General features: G+C 40.8%; 1 protein-coding gene across 1 annotated transcript in view; it reads left to right on the forward strand.

Moving 5' to 3' along the window:
- The window catches only part of HIVEP2 (HIVEP zinc finger 2), a 143,387-nt gene that overhangs the window by 113,164 nt on the left and 8,413 nt on the right, over window positions 1-21,810 (forward strand). The window contains exons 5-7 of the mRNA XM_082252524.1: window positions 1,019-1,170; window positions 9,249-9,424; window positions 19,421-19,522. Of these exons, the coding sequence (XP_082108650.1) occupies window positions 1,019-1,170; window positions 9,249-9,424; window positions 19,421-19,522 (430 nt within the window). The remainder of the gene's footprint in view (window positions 1-1,018; window positions 1,171-9,248; window positions 9,425-19,420; window positions 19,523-21,810) is intronic.

Below are 21,810 nucleotides of genomic sequence, written 5' to 3' on the forward strand. Positions count from 1 at the left end.
AATGGCCAAGTCAAAGTCCAGACCTGAATCCAATCGAGAATCTGTGGAAAGAACTGAAAACTGCTGTTTACAAACACTCTCCATCCAACCTCACTGAGCTCGAGCTGTTTTGCAAGGAGGAATGGGCAAAAATTTCAGTCTCTTGATGTGCAAAACTGATAGAGACATACCCCAAGCGACTTACAGCTGTAATCACAGCAAAAGGTGGCGCTACAAAGTATTAACTTAAGGGGGCTGAATAATTTTTCACACCCAATTTTTCAGTTTTTTATTTGTTAAAAAAGTTTGAAATATCCAAAAAATGTCGTTCCACTTCATGATTGTGTCCCACTTGTTGTTGATTCTTCACAAAAAAATTACAGTTTTATATCTTTATGTTTGAAGCCTGAAATGTGCCAAAAGGTCGCAAAGTTCAAGGGGGCCGAATGCTTTCAAAAGGCATTGTATGTTAGGTGTCCATGTAAAGTCATGTATATTGATTAAACAAAGTGAAATGTGGTCATGCAATGAAAACAAATTAAAAATATAGCGTTTTGAGAATTTTGGGACCACTGGAATACAAAGACAGTTCCTCTTATTGATGTCAATTGACAGAAATAAGAGATAACAGTTGACTTGACTGGCCTTTTGTGTGGTGAAACTGAATAAATGAGTAAGGGTGGAACCACTCTCCTAATGGAACGAGTGATGTTCAGTAAATAAGAAAGGACCTATATAAAGGTACATTAACTGCAGCTGAAAGGTTCAATGTAATGATAAAGTGTGTTTGAATAGACCCTAAAGACATATGAATATTCTATTTATTGCAAGTTGTGGTAGATGTGGAAAAGCTCTCTATAAGAATTCATTGTGAAAAGTTAGAGCTGTGAATTTTTTTTGAGAACCTGTGAATTGATCATAATGCCTATTGGCGCTGCTAGTGTGGATTTTCAAATATTACATCCAGGGAACAGTTCTGCATGATGAAAAAGACTGATATAATTGGAGATCATAGAACAATTTTATTTTTATGTCCTAGATGAAACCAGAGCCGCCCCTCCTTGTTAACAGTAAATTTGAAAAGAAGACTGCTGGAAGTAGCAAAGAAAGGACAAAAGGAGAAAGTCATGGAGAGAAAGATATTTCAGCTAAACAATCAGAACCAATGCGGATTAAAATATTTGAAGGAGGGTAAGATAACAAGCAATAATTGATATGCAAGTAGAAGTAATATTGCACAATGCAGCAATTTTCATAGTCTCAGAAATCTGGCCATAAATGTTTTTTTTTTCAGTAATCCCTGGTATTTTTAACAAAAAATGCAAATGTAATTGCTACAGTTCTTAAGAAAAATGTCTCTAATTCAGATTTGACATCTGAAGGGATGCAAACAGGAAATCTGGTTTGGAGTATAAAAATGTATTCCTTACAATAAATACCTAGGTAAGCATCGCAATTACTTCTGGACAGCAATTTATACCAGTTTTGATTATTTAAAGTCTCCAGGATTCCCCCAACGCACCACCTGCCTCCCTCCCTCTACTCCCCTGAAGCCCCCTCTGTATTTCTGTTTCAATCGTTTTTATTCAGTTTTAACAAGTGGCTAAAAGAGTTCCGCCCACGCAGGGGCTATAGCGTATTGAGGTTGAAACAGGTATTAGCTCATAAAAAGGGCAAACATAAAGGGACACATAAACAGAAAAAAATAGAATTAACACAACAGTAGTAAATTTAAATGTTAATGATCCAGGGGTCCCAGAGAGATTTCCCACAACTACGAGGCACCCCGTAGGCCCGTCAAATTCCAAAAGGTGGTGCAATGTACAACCAAAGCTGAACTGAAAGGAATAGAGGAGTAGAAAACAGAAGAAAGTTAGACAGAAAGGTGGAGCTATAGGGAGGTCGCTCACCTACCGAGTAGGGAGCTTGAGAAGGGATAGGAGAGTCTAGAAAATAAAGAGAGGCCAGAAGGATAGGGACCAAGAGATGGGGAAAAGGGAAGGGTTCAGGAACATCTGGACCATTTGTCACAGACGACCCAAGCTAGCTGGGGGGGTAGGAAAGGCATTTGACAGCCATGGTTCCCAAATTTTGAGGAACTTGGCATAAGTGTTGTTGCAGATGCTCAACATCTGTTCACCAAGCATTAACGAGGTCTTGCGATCTTTCAGCCCCTGAAAGGGGACAGATAGTTTTTTCCAGGCTTGGGCAATTGTTCGCCCCCTCTGTATTTCATTAAGCCCCTATGCATACCTTTTTTGGCTTTGTGTTCTTGCCAGTCTAGTGACAGTACTGCAGCCTCTTCTCCCCCTGTCAGTGGTAGGATGTGAATGGGCATCGTTTAAGATAATGTTAGGATGGGTGAGCCCCACTCAATCCTGGAGCACTGTGAGCCCAGCCTGTGTGATGACACACCTATAGAGGTTTTTGTAAATGACAGGCTGAGCTCAAAGAAAATGGGCAGAGTGACAGAATGTCATTCTGCCCTAAAGAGGATCTGATGTAGGACCAAGGAGGAAGTCAGGGACAATGCTGGAGCATGGAGAGGGGTAGATAGAAATTTGTATATTTTTTTAATACAGAAAGGAGGGGACTGAAAATTGAAAAGTCCTGGAGTTCCACTTTAATCCTTTGTACATCAGCACATAACTGGTTGTAAGCAATTGCTGTTCTGCTATAAGTTCATGTTCAGTTACATTTGCCATGCAAAAGTGTGACTTCTCTTTATTAGGATCTTATAAAGAAGTGGTTTGCATATGATAATGTGCAGTATAGTGTGTTATCTCGTGTGGTGTGCTGCAATGCTTCTCATATTTTACTGAACGGCCATATAGTTAAACAGTATTTCCCTAATAGGATACATGGATTCCTCCCTACACCTATCTTATATCCTAGATTTCAGTACACATACTTGTTCTTATCCACAGTCATAATGTATTAGCACACTATGTAAAAACTTTAATACAAAAAACTCTGCTAGTAATATATAATTGTTAATTAAATGGCAGTAAAAGTAAGCTCAGACAGATAGCATCTGTTTTGAGATTGTAGGTATGTGTTAAAGAGGAAGTAAACCCTCCTCTGACACTTTTACCTATAGGTAAGCTTATGATAAGGCTTACCTATAGGTAGTGTAAATATCTCCTAAACATGCACCGTTTAGGAGATATTTACCTTACATGCAGCCAGTGACGTCACTGGCGCATGCGCTCTGAAGGAAGGGCCGCTGGTGCCGTTTCTTCAGAGCCCCGTGCCGTGACCGTCGGCTCCCGCGCGCGTGCGCGGGAGTGACGTCACCGCGGCTCCGGCCAATCAGATGGCTGGATGCCGCGATCCCGGAAGACGGGCGACTGGACATGTCGCCCGTCATACAGGTGAGTGAGTGGCACGGCGGGGGCTCGTTCTTAGGTAAGTATTTCATAATGAGCTAGTATGCGATGCATACTAGCTCATTATGTGTTTCTCTTTCAGGTTACAGAAAAAAAAAAAACGTTCATGGGTTTACAACCTCTTTAAAGCAGAAGTAAAGTCATAAATACTCACCTATGCTCCAACGATCCGACAGTTGTGAGGTCCCTCGTTGGCATTGGCATCCTCTAAGATTCCCCTAAGTGTGCCTGTTTTCGGCTCTTCTGATTGTCCAAGGTGAGATGACATCACTCATGCACAAGTGTGAGAGGGCAGTCATCCCAGAACACTAGCAGTGTGCTGGAATGTAAACTGAGCCGCGCATTCACAGCTCAGTATACATTCCACAGCGGATTGAGACTATGCAGGTAAGTGTACTTTATTGCAAAAGAGACGTTACATGTCTCTTCTGCAATAAAAAAAACCTGCCTGTTCACAAATTTTTATTTTCTTTTACATATAGGTCCTTGAACTTTATCATTTTTTTGAGTAGGGAGAGTCAACATTTGTAGAGATTACCCCTACTGTCACTATGACCCCTATAGAAGAAATGTGTTTTTGTCAGTGTCCCTGTGCCTTGATGGGAAGAGAGGGGAAATAAATATCCCTGATAGGGGCATTGACAACAATGAAAACCTGATAGAGGCTTTATTCCCTCCAAAACAATAAAACTGGAGTTGGGCTTTATTATAATATTGATAACGTTTTGTAACCATGTAAATCTTGAACTATAAACTTTACATTAAGTCTCGGTTCACACTAGGTCGCTCCGACTTCAGGGGCAACCTGTGAAGTCGCGTGCACCGCGACTTCTGCGCGACTTACACGGACTTCATATAATGAATGTCTATGCAAGTCGCTCCGAGGTCGCCCTGAAGTAGTACAGGACCCTTTTTCTAAGTCGGAGCGACTTGTGTCGCTCCTATTAGAACGGGTCCTGTAGCACTGCATGGACCGCAACGGACCGCGACTTGTCAGGCTGACAAGTCGCCTGACAAGTCGCAGTAGTGTGAATGGACACTGAGTAAAAATTAAATACACTATTCCAGGTCTTTTATTGCTTGCTCACCAAAGAGAAAATAGAATACGTTTAGAGAAACCTTTCATAATTCCTAACCTCTACCCCTGTTGCCCAACTATTACCTAGCAGTGGCTTCATAGTTGTGGGATGGTTAGGCAGAATTAGTAATGGCCTTCCTTTGAGTCTCCCACACTGATGACAGCACTGTTGCAGCTAAATTGCCAGCTATCTGTAGCATGATGTAATGTCTGGATGGCAGTTAAAAAGTTTTCAAGTTTTAAGTATGATTTTCCCTAATATGCACACACATGCAAAAACAGTGCTAACCACACCTCTTCAAGTGGCCACCACCAACCACCACACTTTCCCAGTTTTCGGGCTCTCAGGGGCTCTTTAGCAGGGATTTAGAGCTGGGCAACAGATAAATTAAAAATGCACCAAACAATTTGGCAGGTGAGTTGGTTCACATATGTGTATGCATATGCCTACTGTATATAACTGTGTATTTAGCTTTTTGCCTAAAACCCAGCTTTAATGGTCCATGCAAGCTTCTAAGCTTAAAGGACATTTATGCCTCGTTTCCACTGAGCGGAACGGTTCGGGTCGGTACAGTTTGGAAGGGTTAGAATGGTCCGGTCTATTTAGGTGAGCGTTTCCACTGCAAGTCGGGCCACCAGGGACCATGCGGGGTTTACACCATATTAGGTGTTTGTTTTGCTCTTTCATTTGACGTTAGCATTGAGGTTTTCCTGTCCGCCAATCAGTGGAATCTATCGTGTGACGCCAGTAGCTCCGCCCTAACCGTACCGTACCATTTCCTATGGCCCTACATCTGAAGCAGGACCAAGAATGGTGCGGTTTGGTTCGGTTGTATGGGCCACTTTCATAATGGAAACACTCAAATTAGCGTACCGTACCGAACTGACCCGAACCGATCCGCTCAGTGGAAACGAGGCATTATTGTGCCACTTTACATTTTTTTTTTTTTTAAAGAGAGGTCTACTTTAGGCATGGATTTATGATGTCTATTGGTAAATAGCAAGGTTACTTCATGGCTAAAACTACTTTCTATAGTCTAATAATGACAGGCATTGACAATGTGTAAAAAAAAATGGATTTTGTGTTTTAATGTTTTAAATTATTGTTGTGGGGTTCAAGAAATAAAAACTTTTAAACCAGTGCCATATTTTTGTAAAGACCCTTCTTCAAATGTATTTATTTGTTGTTTTAATGCTATGGAACCCAGGTGCACAGAGGACCTAACACTGACCACTCAGTGATTTAGGCAGGCAGTAATAGTAATATCCCTAGAGAAATAGCATTATTTAATCAATTTGCTATGGGGCCTTGTTACACATAGTTAGTCAGTAACAAGCGGAGTGTTTCGCCATTATAGTGGTTATATACACGTAATGATGCTGCATTTTTCCTGCATTTAATTAGAAACAGATGTAAGTAATGCACATGTGCAAAAATGTTCTTTGGCCTCTCGTACTGAGGATTACATACATGCAGGTGTATTTACATAGGTGTAGATAGCTTATCTGTTTACTATGCTTAGCATGTACAGCAAAGAAGATATATTTAACTGTATTTTATCATATTTCTTGCACATCTTCCTTCCTGGATAGAGGTCTACAGATGGTGGAGAAAGAAAATAGGTCTCAATATAGTCAGTTTCTTTTAGCGTTCATCAGACGGTCATAACAAACTTATGCTAACATATTATGACATATATATATATATATATATATATATATATATATATATATATATATATATATATATATATATATATGTATATAGTCATTGTGGGGTTAATCTACTAACACTGGAGCTCTCAGGATCTGGTGCAGCTGTACATGGTAGCCAATCAGCTACTAACTCTAGCTTGTACAATTAACCTTTGGCAATAAGTCCTAGAAGCTGATTGGTTTCTGTGCAGAGTTGCACCTGATTTTGCACCCTCCAGTTTTAGTAAATAACCCCCAGTGATTGTTGGTAGTGTGGTCTTGCAAGTATCTCAAGTGATGCTGACCATACATGTTACTAACAACATGTAATACAAGGGCCTACCAGATTCGATACAAACTGAATAAATTGTTTATCCATACACCTAAAAGAGATTGAATTGGGATTGTACAACTAGATTGTACATAACCAGCTATTCCTTTTATTTTAGTTAGCCCATTGCTTCTTATTCATTTAGTTTATATTGAGACATGTTGGGTTTTCCTATTATGTGTTCTATTCTTTTTACAGAGTGGATGTTCTCATATACACTTTTTCCATCAAAACTAGCAGTGGGTATAGAGAAGTATGCTTCACGTATCTTAATTGCTGCATTCTGCATGTGCATGTAGAAATGTCAGTGGGTACATATCCTTAAAATGTGTTTTCATCAAAATGGTATCATATTTTAATATTTTTTTTTTATTTTTTCCAGTTTTCTTCAGTCACATGTGCATTGTTTTCCAGGAGGTACATGGGGGTTGATATAATAAAGAAACACAAACACGACAATTTAAATATTCACTGAGCATAGGTAATAAGGTGAAACAGTGTTCACATTTAACATCCAATTATGTGCAAAAAAAAATAAAAAAATTAGCTTGGACCATTGATGTGAACGCAGCTTTACAGTATTACTAAGCTCAGCAAACGTTCACTTTGCAAAATAGATATTCACTTTATTACTGACCTGAAAAACCTGCAGAACAGGAGCTTTTTGTTATGTGACTGAAGGCTTCGTAGACCCTTTGCTAGCAAAAGAATAGAAATGTGACCATTGAGACCACCAAATTGCTAAATAGCTAACGCATATTCATTATTTTAATGATTCGCCGAACAACATTCACTCAATTACTTGTTTACTTACATATGTTCAAATGGGTCCAATACAGTGGTGGGATTCAAAAATTTTAGTAACCAGTTCCTACTTTCAAGCATGGTGTAATTTTTTTTATCTAATGTCAGTTAGGGTTCCGATCTGTCAGAGTGTCATAGACATCGGTACAGCAGGCAGCGCCACCGTAGTCGTGGCCTCGGTCAGGCCACGACTACGGTGGCGCTGCCTGCTGTACCGATGTCTATGACACTCTGATACATCCGAGGCTACAACCTTCTCATGGTTGGCTCGTTTAGCAATGGAAATTCCTGTGGTCTAGCTCTGTTCGGTTCAGTCTCTGTCTCTCAGGGAGGACGTGTTCAGCTGGACTTTGTCCAGGAGTTATTTACTCTCTGGATGGACGCACAGTCTCTACCCATGAGCATAGATATATGTATGCCCTGGATACAATAATTGAAACTATTTGGAGGTGACCAAGTCTCAAAGGTCCCTGAGGAAGCCGATACTTTGGCGGCGAAACATGTCGGACCCATGTGACCCAATTACCACAAGATACGGTTCTTCGATTGTATTATAATAATGCACTGACATTTGGTATCATTTTGTGACCAATTTTAATATGGATTTGTGTTAATAAACCTTTTGCATTTTATTTGTTATCCTGTACCATTATTTATCTTTACATGCCAAGTGCATTCCACTCTCAAAGTCCCACAATCGGGTGTATGTCCAGAACACATAGGGGCCTGCTGGGGCTCATTTAGGCCCATGGTTCTGGAGACACCCATTTTCCTTAATTGCAAATGTCCCATACAATATGTGTCACACTTCCTAGGTGTCAGGAACAAATCCTCCTGAAGAGCAAACACATTAGCAGTGTTCGCTCTTTAGGAGGATTTGTTCTTGACACCTGGGAAGTGTGACACATATGGTATAGGAATCTTTGTTTCAAATAATAGCAGCATCTTTGCCAGAACAAAGGGTTGGCATTTTACTATTACATCATCGTGGGGTCTTCTGAACATAAATACACACAGATAACAGATGTGGGATCACTTATAAAAGATCACATCCAGGTCTGGTGTTCTCTAAAAGAACTCTTCGTGTATATCCATTGTGTGCAGGCTAAATGTCACACTGCAGCCAGGGCTCACCTCTTCACACCCAGCCTGCTGTATGAGAGATAAGAGATGACAGGGAGGGAGCTCCATCCCAACTCTTCAGTCCTATGGACACCAGAAGCACGCACCCTGCCCAGTGACTGATGAGCCCAGTACACGTTCCTTCATCATAACTCACCTACACTGACACATATCTTATCACATGGATCCCACTCTCCCTCCTGCTAGGTGTCACTGTCTTCCTTGTGTTCAGTGGAGAGGGGAGGGGCCTCTGACCAGGGCAGCTAATCGGCTTCAGTGTACAAGTGAATTACTTTGCTTGTACGCTGAAGAGAGAAGTTGATTAGCTGCTCAGGTCAGAGGCCCCTCCCCTCTCCACTGAACACAAGGAAGTGTCCTGCTAGCCGCAGCCGATTAGCTGCCTGGGTCCGAGGCTCCTCCCCTCTCCACTCTACACACAGAAGTGACCTGCGCGGGTCTGCTGAACACTGAACTGTAAATCTGACTACACAGACTCAGTGACATAATCGGAGTCAGCTTTGAGCTTCGGTTCTGCAAACTTGTAAATTTGTAGTAACAGGTTCGCACGAACCGGTGCGAACCGGCTGAATCCCACCACTGGTCCAATACACATCGTCTGAGTGTTATATTTTCTGGATATAGTAACTTCATTTTTACATCCTACAAAATAATGCTTCTGCAACACATGATTGAAGGCATAGTAAAATGAAAAATACTTTAAGTAAGGGTGTTTTTTAACTCTCATAACAAGCAAACGTGATGTATAAACCACATTTCTAGATCCAGGATGATGAGGACAAAGAGTTAGAAGACACAAATGAATCATTGTTTGTCATCTTGATGCCAACAGCTTCAAGTCTAATGAAGACTATGTATATGTGAGGGGACGAGGTCGTGGAAAGTACATATGTGAAGAATGTGGTATACGCTGCAAGAAACCAAGCATGCTGAAGAAGCATATCCGCACCCACACAGATGTACGCCCTTACGTGTGCAAGTTGTGCAACTTTGCCTTCAAAACAAAAGGTACTGTCTCATTTTCTGGTCTTATATGTAAAGCTGGCATAAGTAACTGAATTGGCCTACAAAAAAAGAGATTGGCTGTTCATACCTATATATAAATCAAGCTTAGTTAATAAAAATAAAATGAACCATGTTTAATCCATATGTGATTGCAAGTTTTTAATTCAATAACATCAAAGCCGAAGGAGGTTAATTCTTATTGGCTACCCTGTTTTACTTTACCCCAAACATTTATTTTCCAAAAATAAGCCATTTGCAACTTCAAGAAGTATAGAAAAAACTTGAGTTCATTTTTTGAAACTATCTGTGCCCATGTTTTCTATACTTTTTTGAGAGTTCTTATCATTGTTTAGTAGCAGTTTAATCAGACATTATGTGCTAATAGTGAGCATTCTCTAGACCAGGACAGCTTGTACAAGTACCCGGTAAACTATGCTGGTGTTCACTTAACTTAAAAAGGTTAAACCTTGACCTGCAGGCAAACAATTAATACAGAAAAGAAATACATATATGACAGTGGTTATACCTGTCAAATGATTTTTTATTCTCTCCATTCAATCCTGAAATGTACACAGCCTTTCCAAACATCAAAGCAATATAAGTGATCCCACTTTTCCCTATTGAAGTTAAAGGCTAAATTCCCCTTTACGAAAAATAGGCAGTGCATTTATAATTTTTTCCTGCAGGAGCCTGGAAAGCATTGCACCCATGATCAGTAGATCACAGGTGCATTGTGGTCTCCTGCAGACATGTCACCCAGCTTTCATCCTGTACCTCTGTATGGGCTTTCATTTGGTAAGCCAGGAGACATGTCAGTGGACTACAGGAGTGCTCATCAGTGCCCCCCACAGCCCATTGAAAATACACGTCTGACTTCCACAATGGCACATGGTACTTTTAGTTTATTCATTCACAGGAATCTGTGAATAAATGACGCTGCTGCTTGGGTGGAGCCCCGCACAGCCATGCTGTTTTCAAAAAGTGACAGCAGGTGCTGGGAGAGGAGCCCCCATCCACTGTCACATAGAGGGGCGATCTGGGGGAGAGGGGGCAGGAGTTATTACATGTTACATGTTCCAATCTAAATGCAGATGGAATATGTAACATGTTCCAAAGGTGTAATTATCCTTTACAGTAGAACTAAAGGTAAAACTTTTTTTTTGGATAGAGCATGGGTTAAACCCATTGGGGTTGTCCCACTGGTCAAAATTGGAAGCAAGAGGAAATCCCTCCAGAGGGGAAATCATCATTTGTCATGAGGATCATCAGAACTAGTTTTCCCATTGGAAGATTTCTCTTCTATTACTGTTGTGGGGATAACCCAAAATTTTGAATTTTCTTTCACTTTCACTCTCGATGCAAATGGTAAATTGGACAAATAGAGAGGGTGAGTCTTGGGCAGCAATACAAAACCTGAAAACCTGAAAGTTTTGTCTTTAGTTATATTTTGAGCAATACAACAGGGTCACTTCCCTGCCCTTAGCCTGTGATTGGACAGTGAAAAAGTAGCAAAATACTGTTTAGTAATCCATCTGTGCGCTCCTCTAAGGGCTCTTTCACACGGCCGCTCCGTGTGAGAGCTCCGCTGCGGGACTTTTTTTTTTTCACGGAGCGGATGACATTTCTGTCATCCGCTCCGTGTGCCCGCATATCATCCCATCCGTTTGCGGATGATATGCGGACATAATGTAAGTCTATGGCATTGCGGATGTCAGCGGATGACACCGCTGACATCCGATTTTCCTTCCTTTCCGTTTTTTGAACGGATGAAAAAATAGGGTTCTGTTCCGTTCCAAAAAACGGAACAGAACTGAAAGGAAGGAAATCGGATGTCAGCGGATGATATTCCGCTGACACAAGCAGTGCCATTGACTTACATTATGTCCGCAAATCATCCGAAAAAAATAGGATGATTTGCGGACAAGCGGAGCGGCCGTGTGAAAGAGCCCTAAGCAGCATCAGGATATGTGCATTCACCAGGCCTTCTTGACTACTAGTGCTTCCACATCTTTAGGCAATCGGAGTGCAGCTCAGATAAACAAATACTTTCAGCATATAAAACAGATTTTTATGTTTTAAATAATTATTTGATGTGTATTTGGATCAGCATTTGGCTACATTTTCCAACTTGACCACACATAAAGAAACAAGGGGGTATTTACTAAAACTGGAGAGTGCAAAATCTGATGCAACAATTGGCTTCCAGGTTTTATTGCCAAAGTTTAATTGAAGAAGCTGAAGTTAGAAGCTGATTGGCTACCATGCACAGCTGCACCAGACTCTAAGTGCTCCAGTTTTAGTAAATCAACTCCAGATTGCAAGATTACGTTGTTTTTTTTTTTTCGTTTTTAGACAAACAGCTTGCTGGCAGATGAACAATGGTTGATTAATTAAACTTGATTTTTTCCAGGTCCATAACCCTTCAGAACTTTAGGGCCCTTTCACGCGGGCTTTCCTATCAGGTCCGCCTGTCAGTTTTTCAGGCGGACCTGATCGGATGCTCCATGCACCCCCATGGAGCAGCAGATGTCAGCGGTGACATGTCCGCTGACACCCGCTGCTCTCTGATCTGATGCTGTCCGTGAAATCCAGACGGATGGTAACTCTATTTTCCATCTGTCTGGAGGATTGGACAGGCGGCCAGTTTTCATCCGATCTCCCGTAGAGGAGAGCGGGGATCTGATAGGTTCGTCTCCGAAGAGTGAGCGGAGACGTACCTGTCATCCACCTGCTCAGCGGGGATCAGTGTATCGATCCCCTGCCGAGCAAAATGGAGTACGGCGGGCAGAAAGCCCATGTGAAAGGACCCTTAGTGTATCTGGAAAAATACATTTCTGATTAGCCGTGCACAAACTGGTCACAGTACCTGTGACACCATTTTTATTACCAGGGATCTGTCCCATGCATTCATATTCCTACCTAATGTATGCCACAGTGGCTGTATCATCACAGAACATTACAAATTCCTGAAATAGGCCAGAGGTATAACCAATTCATGTAAAAAATGTCATGTATAACAAATTAGAGGACCAAGCAAAACACACAATAGCTGTTTTCTAAAATGTGTCACCATATACATGGATAGAGGCAATATTATATTTGTTCCTATGATTCTTTAGTAGTTCAGGGATTTGCATGTGAGACTTCCAGACTCCCTGTGTAACTCAATTATAATCTGTAGACTGTATAATGCAAACCTGTCTGCAGGGAAGGTGCGGCACAGCCATGACGCTGGCTGACAGATGTTTGTGATGCAATTTTGACAATCACAATGTTTGTAACTGTGCTGTTGTGGCCTGCAGTGTGCAGAGAGATGGCACAGGCATTATGATAGAAAGGTATTCAAGGAAAAGTGTGCTTTTATGGTCCTTTCAGTGGGACAGTTTCAAGTTTATCAATAATGTAAAGGCCCACAGACTCCCTGGTGGCCCACTTCATCCGTAGCTGCATTAATTATTGATGGAGTCCTGATAGCTAGTGTTCACATACATTCATTTGCAGAGAAAATGACTTCCATTTGATGCCACTGGTCCAGGGATGCTTTTATTAATTGAAGCTGGGATTTGCATTGAAGCCTTTGAAATCAATATTGTCTGTAATAGAAATCTTATATGATTCAGGCTTGGCCTTGCATGTAGTTATTTCTTGTTTCTAATGCACTTGGCTTTTTTTCTCTATATAAGCACCAAGTAATCACCAAAATATGTACATCTGTTGAGTGCAAAGGCTCTTCCCTGCCGAGCACACATTGGACACTAACTTACTTGTTCTTTGTTTTTGAGATTTTTAACACATTAGAGGCATGTCATGTTTTTTTCCCACCTCTTCATTGTTCTACATGCTCATTTATTGTTAGTTTGTTCATCTATGACATTTGTTTTTCAGTCTTTAAAAAAGAAAAAAATGTTTTTGTACATAAAATAACATTTTTAGAGTTGGTGGCTTTTTTTGTTGGATTAGCGATCACTTTTTTCCACATATGGTCAGCTTGAACGGTATTAGTGTTGCCTTTGTCAATGTCCCTGACTTTATTTACTGCAGGTGTAGCCATAGACAGGCAGATCTTTCAGGGGCAGTAAGAGATGAGAAATCTGACTGTTGTCGAAATCTCTACACCAGCAGACTCACAGGTAGTTCTAACCTAGTGACCTTTAAATAATGACTTTTTAACAATAAGTGATTTTCAATAAGTGAAGTATATGCACTCAATACTTGTTCAGGGGTCTATTTGCTTGAATTACTGCATCAATGCGGCATGGCATGGTGGCGATCAGCCTGTGGCACTGCTGAAGTGTTATGGAAGCCCAGGTTGCTTTGATAGTGGCCTTTAGCTCGTCTGCATTGTGGAGTCTGGTGTCTCTCATCTTCCTCTTGACAATACCCCAAAAATTCTCTATGGGGTTTAGGCCATGCCAGTTTTCTGGCCAGTCAGGCACAGTGATATCATAATCATTTAAGCCGGTATTGGTACTTTTGGCAGTGTGGGTAGGTGGCAAGTCCTGCTTGAAAATTAAATCAGCATCTCCATAAAGCTGATCAGCAGAGGGAAGCACAAAGTGCTCTAGAATTTCCTGGTAGAGGGCTGTGCTGACCTTGGACTAGATAAAACACAGTGGACCAAAACCAGTAGATGACATGGCTCCCCAAATCATTACTGACTGTGGAAACTTCCCACTGGACCTCATGCAACTTGGATTCTGTGCCTCTCCACTCCTCCTCCAGACTCTGGGACCTTGATTTCCAAATGAAATGCATCATTTTTCACAGTCGTGATAATGTCATCTGCTGGTGTTGGTCCCACTGTGTTTTATCAAGTCCAAAGTCAGCGCAGCCCTCAACCAGTAAATTCTAGAGCACATCATGCTTCCCTCTGCTGACCAGCTTAATGCAGATGCTGATTTCATTTTCCAGCAGGACTTGGTACCTGCCCATACTGCCAAAAATACCAATACCTGCTTTAATGATCATGGTATCACTGTTCTTGATTGGCCAGCAAACTCACCTGACCTAAACCCCATAGAGAATCTGTGGGGTATTGTCAACAGGAAGATGAGAGACACTAGACCCAACAATGCAGACAAGCTGAGGGCCACTATCAAAGCAATCTGGGCTTCCATAACACCTCAGCAGTGCCACAGGCTGATCGCCACCATGCCACGCCGCATTGATATAGTAATTTATACAGAGGGAGCCCCGACAAAGTATTGAGTGCATACTATACTGTACATGGATATACTTTTCAGGAAGCCAACATTTCTATACCAAAAATCCTTTTTTAATCAGTCTTATGTAATAGTCTAATTTTCTAAAATGCTGAATTTAGGATTTTCACTAGCTGTAAGCCATAATCATCAAATTAAAAATAATTAAATGCTTGAAATATATCACCCTGTGTGTAACGCAACTATATAAAATATATGAGTTTCACTTTTTGAATCGAAATACTGAAATAAATAAACTTTTTGATAAAATTCTCATTTTATGAGATGCACCTGTGTATATATATATATATATATATATATATATATATATATATATATATATAATGTAGAAACATTGAATGTAGAGGGAATAGTCCATACCATTATTTCAAGATAAGGTAACTAGCAACTCACCATCACTATTAGACTTACAGGGAAATAGGTCTAACAGATAAAATCTAAGTAGGCTTGTATGAGAATCACCAGCTCTGAGTGACACCATTCTGACTTATCCCCACATTCAGCTCACTGTCTCATTGGCAGCGATAACCACAGGATCCCAGGTCATACCTGTAGTCATTAGCCTTTGGAAGGCGGACGTAGAGAAATAAGCTTGTGTACAGAGAAAATGAATAAATAAAAAGTTCTTTATAGAGCAAAAGGAATTGAACAACCAAGGATAAAAACAGTGTTTACTCAATGCAATTCATGAAAATAATGCACTTACACTGTCTATGTAATTCCTCTCATCTTTAACCCTATACATAAATCCTAAAAAAAAAAAAAAAAATATATATATATATATATATATATATATATATATATATATATATATATATATAGATATAGATATATTAGCCTTTAAAAATGAAAATCAAATAATAAATAATATTGTACTTATCCACAAGGTAGTATGGAAGAAGCTGGCAACTACAGACCAGGGAGTTTAAAACCTGTAGTGCTAAAATTAATGAAAACACTCCTAAAACGAAGAATCAATGATCATTTAAAACACTTGCCAAACCCAAAGCAGCATGGCTTTACTGAGAGCAGATCACGTCAGACTAATCCCATTAATAATTTTGACAGGTTGGAGCTGTGGACCTAGCCTATCTTGTTTTCAGCAAAGCATTTTATACAGTTTTACATGTTCAGAGATTTGCATGTTAGATATGCAGGTCCAGAATGGGTGAACTGTAACCACACTGTAAAGCAGTGGCGGCTGGTGCTCCATGGGTTGGGGGAAGGGGCGCCAGACGGACCTGACCACGGACCACACCAGCTCCAGCCCGCACCGCACAACATACCCATGTCTCAGGACCCGCTTACTGATTGGCCAGGAGAATATTCATTCGCTATTGTCACACAACTGGGTGGGCTCGGGGCATAGTGCTCTGCGCCCCGAGCCCACCCTTTTTTGAAGCCTATTAGAGCCTCTGGCTCTAATCCCCCATTGGAATCCATGCATCCGGCGCCCTGCATGTAGATTAGGGGGATGGATGCATGGATAGGAGGACGGGCCGCCACTGCTGTAAACATTTTTACCAGCCAAAAGGTACAAACTATGCAGAGACAGACACAATGAAGACATGACCTGTTATTTCAGTAGCGAAGAAAGCAGAATGAAAATATGTAATTGACAATCAAGAAAATGACCCGTAAGGTGACTGAATGCCAACACCTGGCTATCCTGAGGCAGCCTTGCCAACCTAAGCTGTGCCCCAAGTTGGCTGTGCAAAAATCCAGCCCCAAGTGGCACACAGAGCAGTGCATGGTGCAAAGAGGGGTTTGCTTTTGCCAGTTACATGTTAAAGGGAACTTATCAGGGAAATATGGCACCTGCCATTACTGGCGTCTTCTCAAAATACGAATTGCTTTTGTCATGCTTATGTTTTGGTTTCAATACTTCAAATCAATGATCTTGAACGAGTATAAAAATAAGAAATATTGAATTTTCCCTGACTTTCATTTGCTGCTTGGATAATTATGGACACAGAAGTGTCAAAGCCAACAATGGCAGTCTATATATTTAGGGAATAAACCTTATGACAAGTGTACTTTTAGGGGGGAAACACATACACAACATCTACTGTAACGTAGATAGACAGGAGTGGATGGATAGATGCTTTTTTCTGCTCTATAGCATATGAAGTTCATCATAAAGAATTAGAAAGGAGCCGCACCTAAAAGGGATGCTTTGAATCAGTTAAAGCGGAGTTCCACCCTGGTTATACATTTTTTTACAAAAATACCCCCGGGACAGTCAGGGCTAGCACATTCCACAATGGCTAGCCTCTGATCTGTCCCGGGTTGCACTTACCTTTCAGGAGATATACTTACCTTGAAATTGTCTTCTCCAGCGCTGCCATCTCAGGTGTGGGCAGCTTGAAGCCAGCACGATCCTCTTCCGCGTCCTCTTCGGTCCTCTTCCTCCTTCTTCGGTCCCACGATGCACTGCACCGGCCCCGACGTCACTTCCGGGTCGCGCGCGTCATCCCTCCACAGCTTCTGGGCATGCCCAGAAGCTGTTTAGAAGGGGATGACGCGCGCGCCCCGGAACTGACGTCGGGGCCGGTGCAGGCACAATGATTCCTGGGAGCGATGACGTTCAGCTCCCAGGAATCATTGCAAAAGCCAGGAAGTGACGAATCGCCGTGGCCGCCGAGGGGAGGAAGAAGGAAGTAAGGTGAGTATATTTTCTCTAAAAGGTAAGTGAAAAAAAAAAAAAAAATTGCGATTATCCATTTGTTTTTCAGGTGACCGGGAGCGAGAAGATGGAGGTAAGTATAAATTTCGGGTGGAACTCCGCTTTAACATTTCTGGATATTCTTAAAGCTCAACTGTGAGCATCATAGAAAAAAATACCTTTGCAGTAGGTCTTGCAAGAGGTAAATCCTTGTTAACTTTAGGGGGTAATGGAATAGGCTGTAATTCCTGCATGCTGTGCGAATGGTCCCCCAAATCCTCTTCTCTTTAGAGCTCTGGCTGGCGGTCGCACAGCGATATCATTACATACAATGCAGGACCACCACTCCTGCATTGTTTTTGAGGTCAGCAACAGCCTTTCCACAACCTAGAGCGTCTGAAAAAGGAGAGTCCTAAAAGCCTACCGGAGCCAGAAATAGGGTAGTTATTACAACTTATTTATAAACTCCCAGACCTATTAACCTCCCTGGCGGTATGATTATGTCAGGAATTACATACCAAAAGCGGTACAATTCTTTTCATGGAAATTTGGCGTTATGTATTATAGGCCTACAATTCTTAGTAATTACTGACTTAAACCTGACCAAAACAAGAGTCTAGTAGACATCCCAGATGTGATAAATTTGAAACACAAACACGTGAATTATAATCGAATCAATAATATTATTTTATTATTTAATATATAATATATATAATAAAATTATATTATTGATTAGATTATAATTCATGCATTATATATTATATATAGATATATGTGTGTGTGCATATATATATATATATATATATATATATATATATATACATACCGGTGTGTATATATATATATATATATATATATATATATATATGCATATATATATATATATATGCGCATATATATATATATATATATATATATATATACACATATATATATAGCTCAATATATATATATATATATATATATATATGCATATATATATAGCTCAATATATATATATATATATATATATATATATATATATATATATATATATGCATATATATATATATATATATATATAATATAAAATGTGTTTTGTGCAACGTTTTTTTTTTGAATTTCCCTCCCTAGTTCCGCTCCCATGCAGCATTGCTGCTGCAGGGAACGGAACTAGGAAGTGATCAGAGCGACGGAGACCGACGGAGGAGCGGCGGGACTCTCGGCTGGGGGTCACAGCAATGAGAGATCATCGCTGGATCGCCAGGAGAAGGTAAGAGAACACCGCTGCGCTCTCTGCAATCCACCCCGAGCGTGACTCGGGGTTACCGCTCCTGATATGAAAAACCATATCTCGGGATTACCGCTAAGGAGGTTAAGCATTTTTTTTTTTCTCAGAGTTCTGCTTTAAACCCATTACTGACAGATAAGGTGGAGTCTGGCTAAAGGTGCCCATGGCTGTCCAATTACAGCCAAAAATAAATACAGCCAGATGTATTTAAGATCCTCAAACAACTGTTTCTATTATTTCCTGCCCAGTCTTTATGATTATATAGAATATTAAAATCACTGAGAAATAGGTATATCATGGTTTGGGAATGTTATCAGATCTGAATATATTTAAAATAATGTTGTACCTTAAATTTACTGACAGGGCCGTGGACGATTTTGGATGATTTACTATATGCCAGCTTGGCTGACATCTTTGCGTGTCAAGTTGATTTGTTTATTTTATACTTGCATTTCTCTGAAATATCATGTTTCTGCACAAAAAGAGCGATCTAAAGGTATTGCAGGCCTTGTGTGCCGATGCAGTGTGAGGTTCCCCACCATTTGTGCTTCTTTTTCTATGATTCCTCTGGGTTTTGCTCTACAGTAATAGCACCCTCGTAACTTAACCCTGTAGCATTGATTCTGAGTGAAGTGAATTTGATATTTAAAAATGGCTTACAGTTATTAAAGTTGTTTACATATTTTGTAATACCATTCTTCTTACATCAGCTGCAAAGCAAAAGGAATATAATCCAAATTTTTTTTGGGGCAACTATCTAGATTTAGAATTATATGAATGACCTGGAAATGCCTTTTTTTATTCTGCTGCTAGATGAAACCATATTTCTTGTCTCGTTATAGGAAATCTGACAAAACATATGAAGTCGAAGGCCCACATGAAGAAGTGCCTGGAGCTTGGAGTAGCAATGACATCTGTAGATGATGCAGAAACAGAAGAGTCAGGTACGTCACCAGTTAATTTTGGTTCCTGGGTGTCTGTGTAAGAAGATAAATCGCCCACACTACTGCCTAGCATCGAAGGATAAATTTAGACAGCAAATCTGTGTGCCTGTGTGCTTATTAATTCAAAAGGATGCCAGCGCTTGAAAACGTGTTCTAATAACATAGCTCAGACTTCAATGAGAAATGTCTCTAATATGTCATGAATTTATTATTAAATTTGTTGGAAGATGGAATCTTCAACTGTGTTCCTTAAAATAAAAACCTGTCTTGGGAGAAACATAGAGGTTGCTGTTGCGGACTTCCTTCTGAAAAATGCTTATTGCCTGGCTACCATACTAACCTTTTTACCTCAGCTGTTTGAGTCACTGACCTGAAGCAATTTTGCACATCTCCAAAGTCAGAGTAAATTTGGAACTCATAATCTACTTTGTATACCTAGTGAATGACTCATAGTTGGAGGTTTGTCATGATAACCAAGTAGTTATATTCTTCTAAAAAGAGTCCACTTTGAAACCATAACCATAATAGGTTTACTTAATGGCTCTCATCTACCAATCCTTATAACCATCAAAAGTTTTGGATCAGATAGAGCCAAAATACAAGCAAGAATATTATGTAGAAAATAAGTGAGATATACTGAGGGTACCACTCCTGCCACATCCCTGGAACGTATATAAAAAGACAAAGAGAGAGGGATGAGAAGATCCCACAGCTAGCTGGGGTCTCTACAGTCTCTCACATAGAAATGGGACTTTTAAGGCTAGGAGTGGAGATCCTGATGAAAATGAATACACCAAAGATATATAAAAAATATAGCATTTATTAGTATAGGCTTAAAAATCTTATATAAATATCAAAAAGGTGTAAATTCATAAAGCAAATAATGCATGTACATAAGACAATACAGGTAAAGCACTGGATCCCAACCAGCCTCTGAGATCAAAGGCAATTGTTGAAAGATAACTAATGAGTCATGATAGATTCATGATACTAGTACAAAATGATATGGGATATATCAGTGGAAATTCTGGAATCGCGACGCGTTTCGCTCATGTCGCTTCCTCAGACGATTCCTTTTACCCTTGTCCATTGAACAGACATGCTTGAGTAAGCGAAATCTTTATGCCAGAAAAAGATATCTGGTCCAGGTGGAGACGTATCACATGTGATTCCTACAGGTTTGGCCCTTGTTGGCTGCACAGCATAAATTAATGCTCAATGTCTCGAGTGATCCATAGGGAATCAAAACGGTGCATTCCCCACTTAAGGAAGGAGTGCTTATTAGAAGCCAAAGTTCTGTTGCCAGAGAAATGAGCCCGGTCACTAACAGTATAACCAACCGCCTCTCCACGTGGTAGGCACGCCAGCACTAAGTGCTGGCGTGCCTACCACGTGGAGAGGCGGTAGAGACCCCAGCTAGCTGTGGGATCTTCTCATCCCTCTCTCTTTGTCTTTTTATAAGAATATTATGTAATTATTCTGAATAATGGATACAAAAACAATTATACAATGACTGCACACGTAGGCAGAATAATTCAGCCACTCTACCCATCTACCTTTACAACTGTGAGATTGTCTTTCAAATTACACTTGGTTTATAAAAGCAAGCCACGTAAAATCAGAGGTGTAACTAGAACCTTCAGAGCCCCGGTGCAAGAAACCATAAAGGGCCCCCCGGACCTCTGGCCGGGGCCCTTTCCTTCAAGCCTGGGGCTCTTCCCACTGATCCTGGGGCCCTTTACTCTCGTTGCGGGTGCCCTTTATTACGGTCCCGCAGCGGGACCCTTTCACAAGTTCTGCAGTAGGCTCCCTTCCTGCCATCTTGGGGCCTCCCCACGGTGGTGGAATGCCAGGGCCCGGTCGCAAGTGTGACCTTTGCGATCCTGGAAGTTCACCCACTGGTGTCAGTAGTTTCTATTTTTTGGTATTTTAATTGTATTATTTTTTAACATTTTATTTTATTTTTTACAATGTCACTGACTATGACTCTGTCCATTCAGAAAAGGAAGGAGCTGGTAAATTACATATTTACTGACCCCTTCCTGGTTCTCTATTGTGACACATCCCCTGCAGCAGCCGGCAGGAGAGGGGAGGGAGCACAGTGGGGGGGGGACCAGGGGAGCACACAGGTGCCCAGAAACAGCAGAACACAAGTGAACTGGATAGAAGTGGCGGGGGCAGCATACAGAGGAACCAATCTCCTCAATTTTCCTCCTGCAGCTACAGGAGGAAAAAGGAATACAGTGACTTCTCTACTTGCTGCCCCCGCCGCCCCTCCTATCCTGGTG

Source organism: Pelophylax lessonae (genome assembly GCF_965119305.1).
Source record: "Pelophylax lessonae genome assembly, chromosome: 3".
NCBI classification, from domain to species: Eukaryota; Metazoa; Chordata; class Amphibia; order Anura; family Ranidae; genus Pelophylax; species Pelophylax lessonae.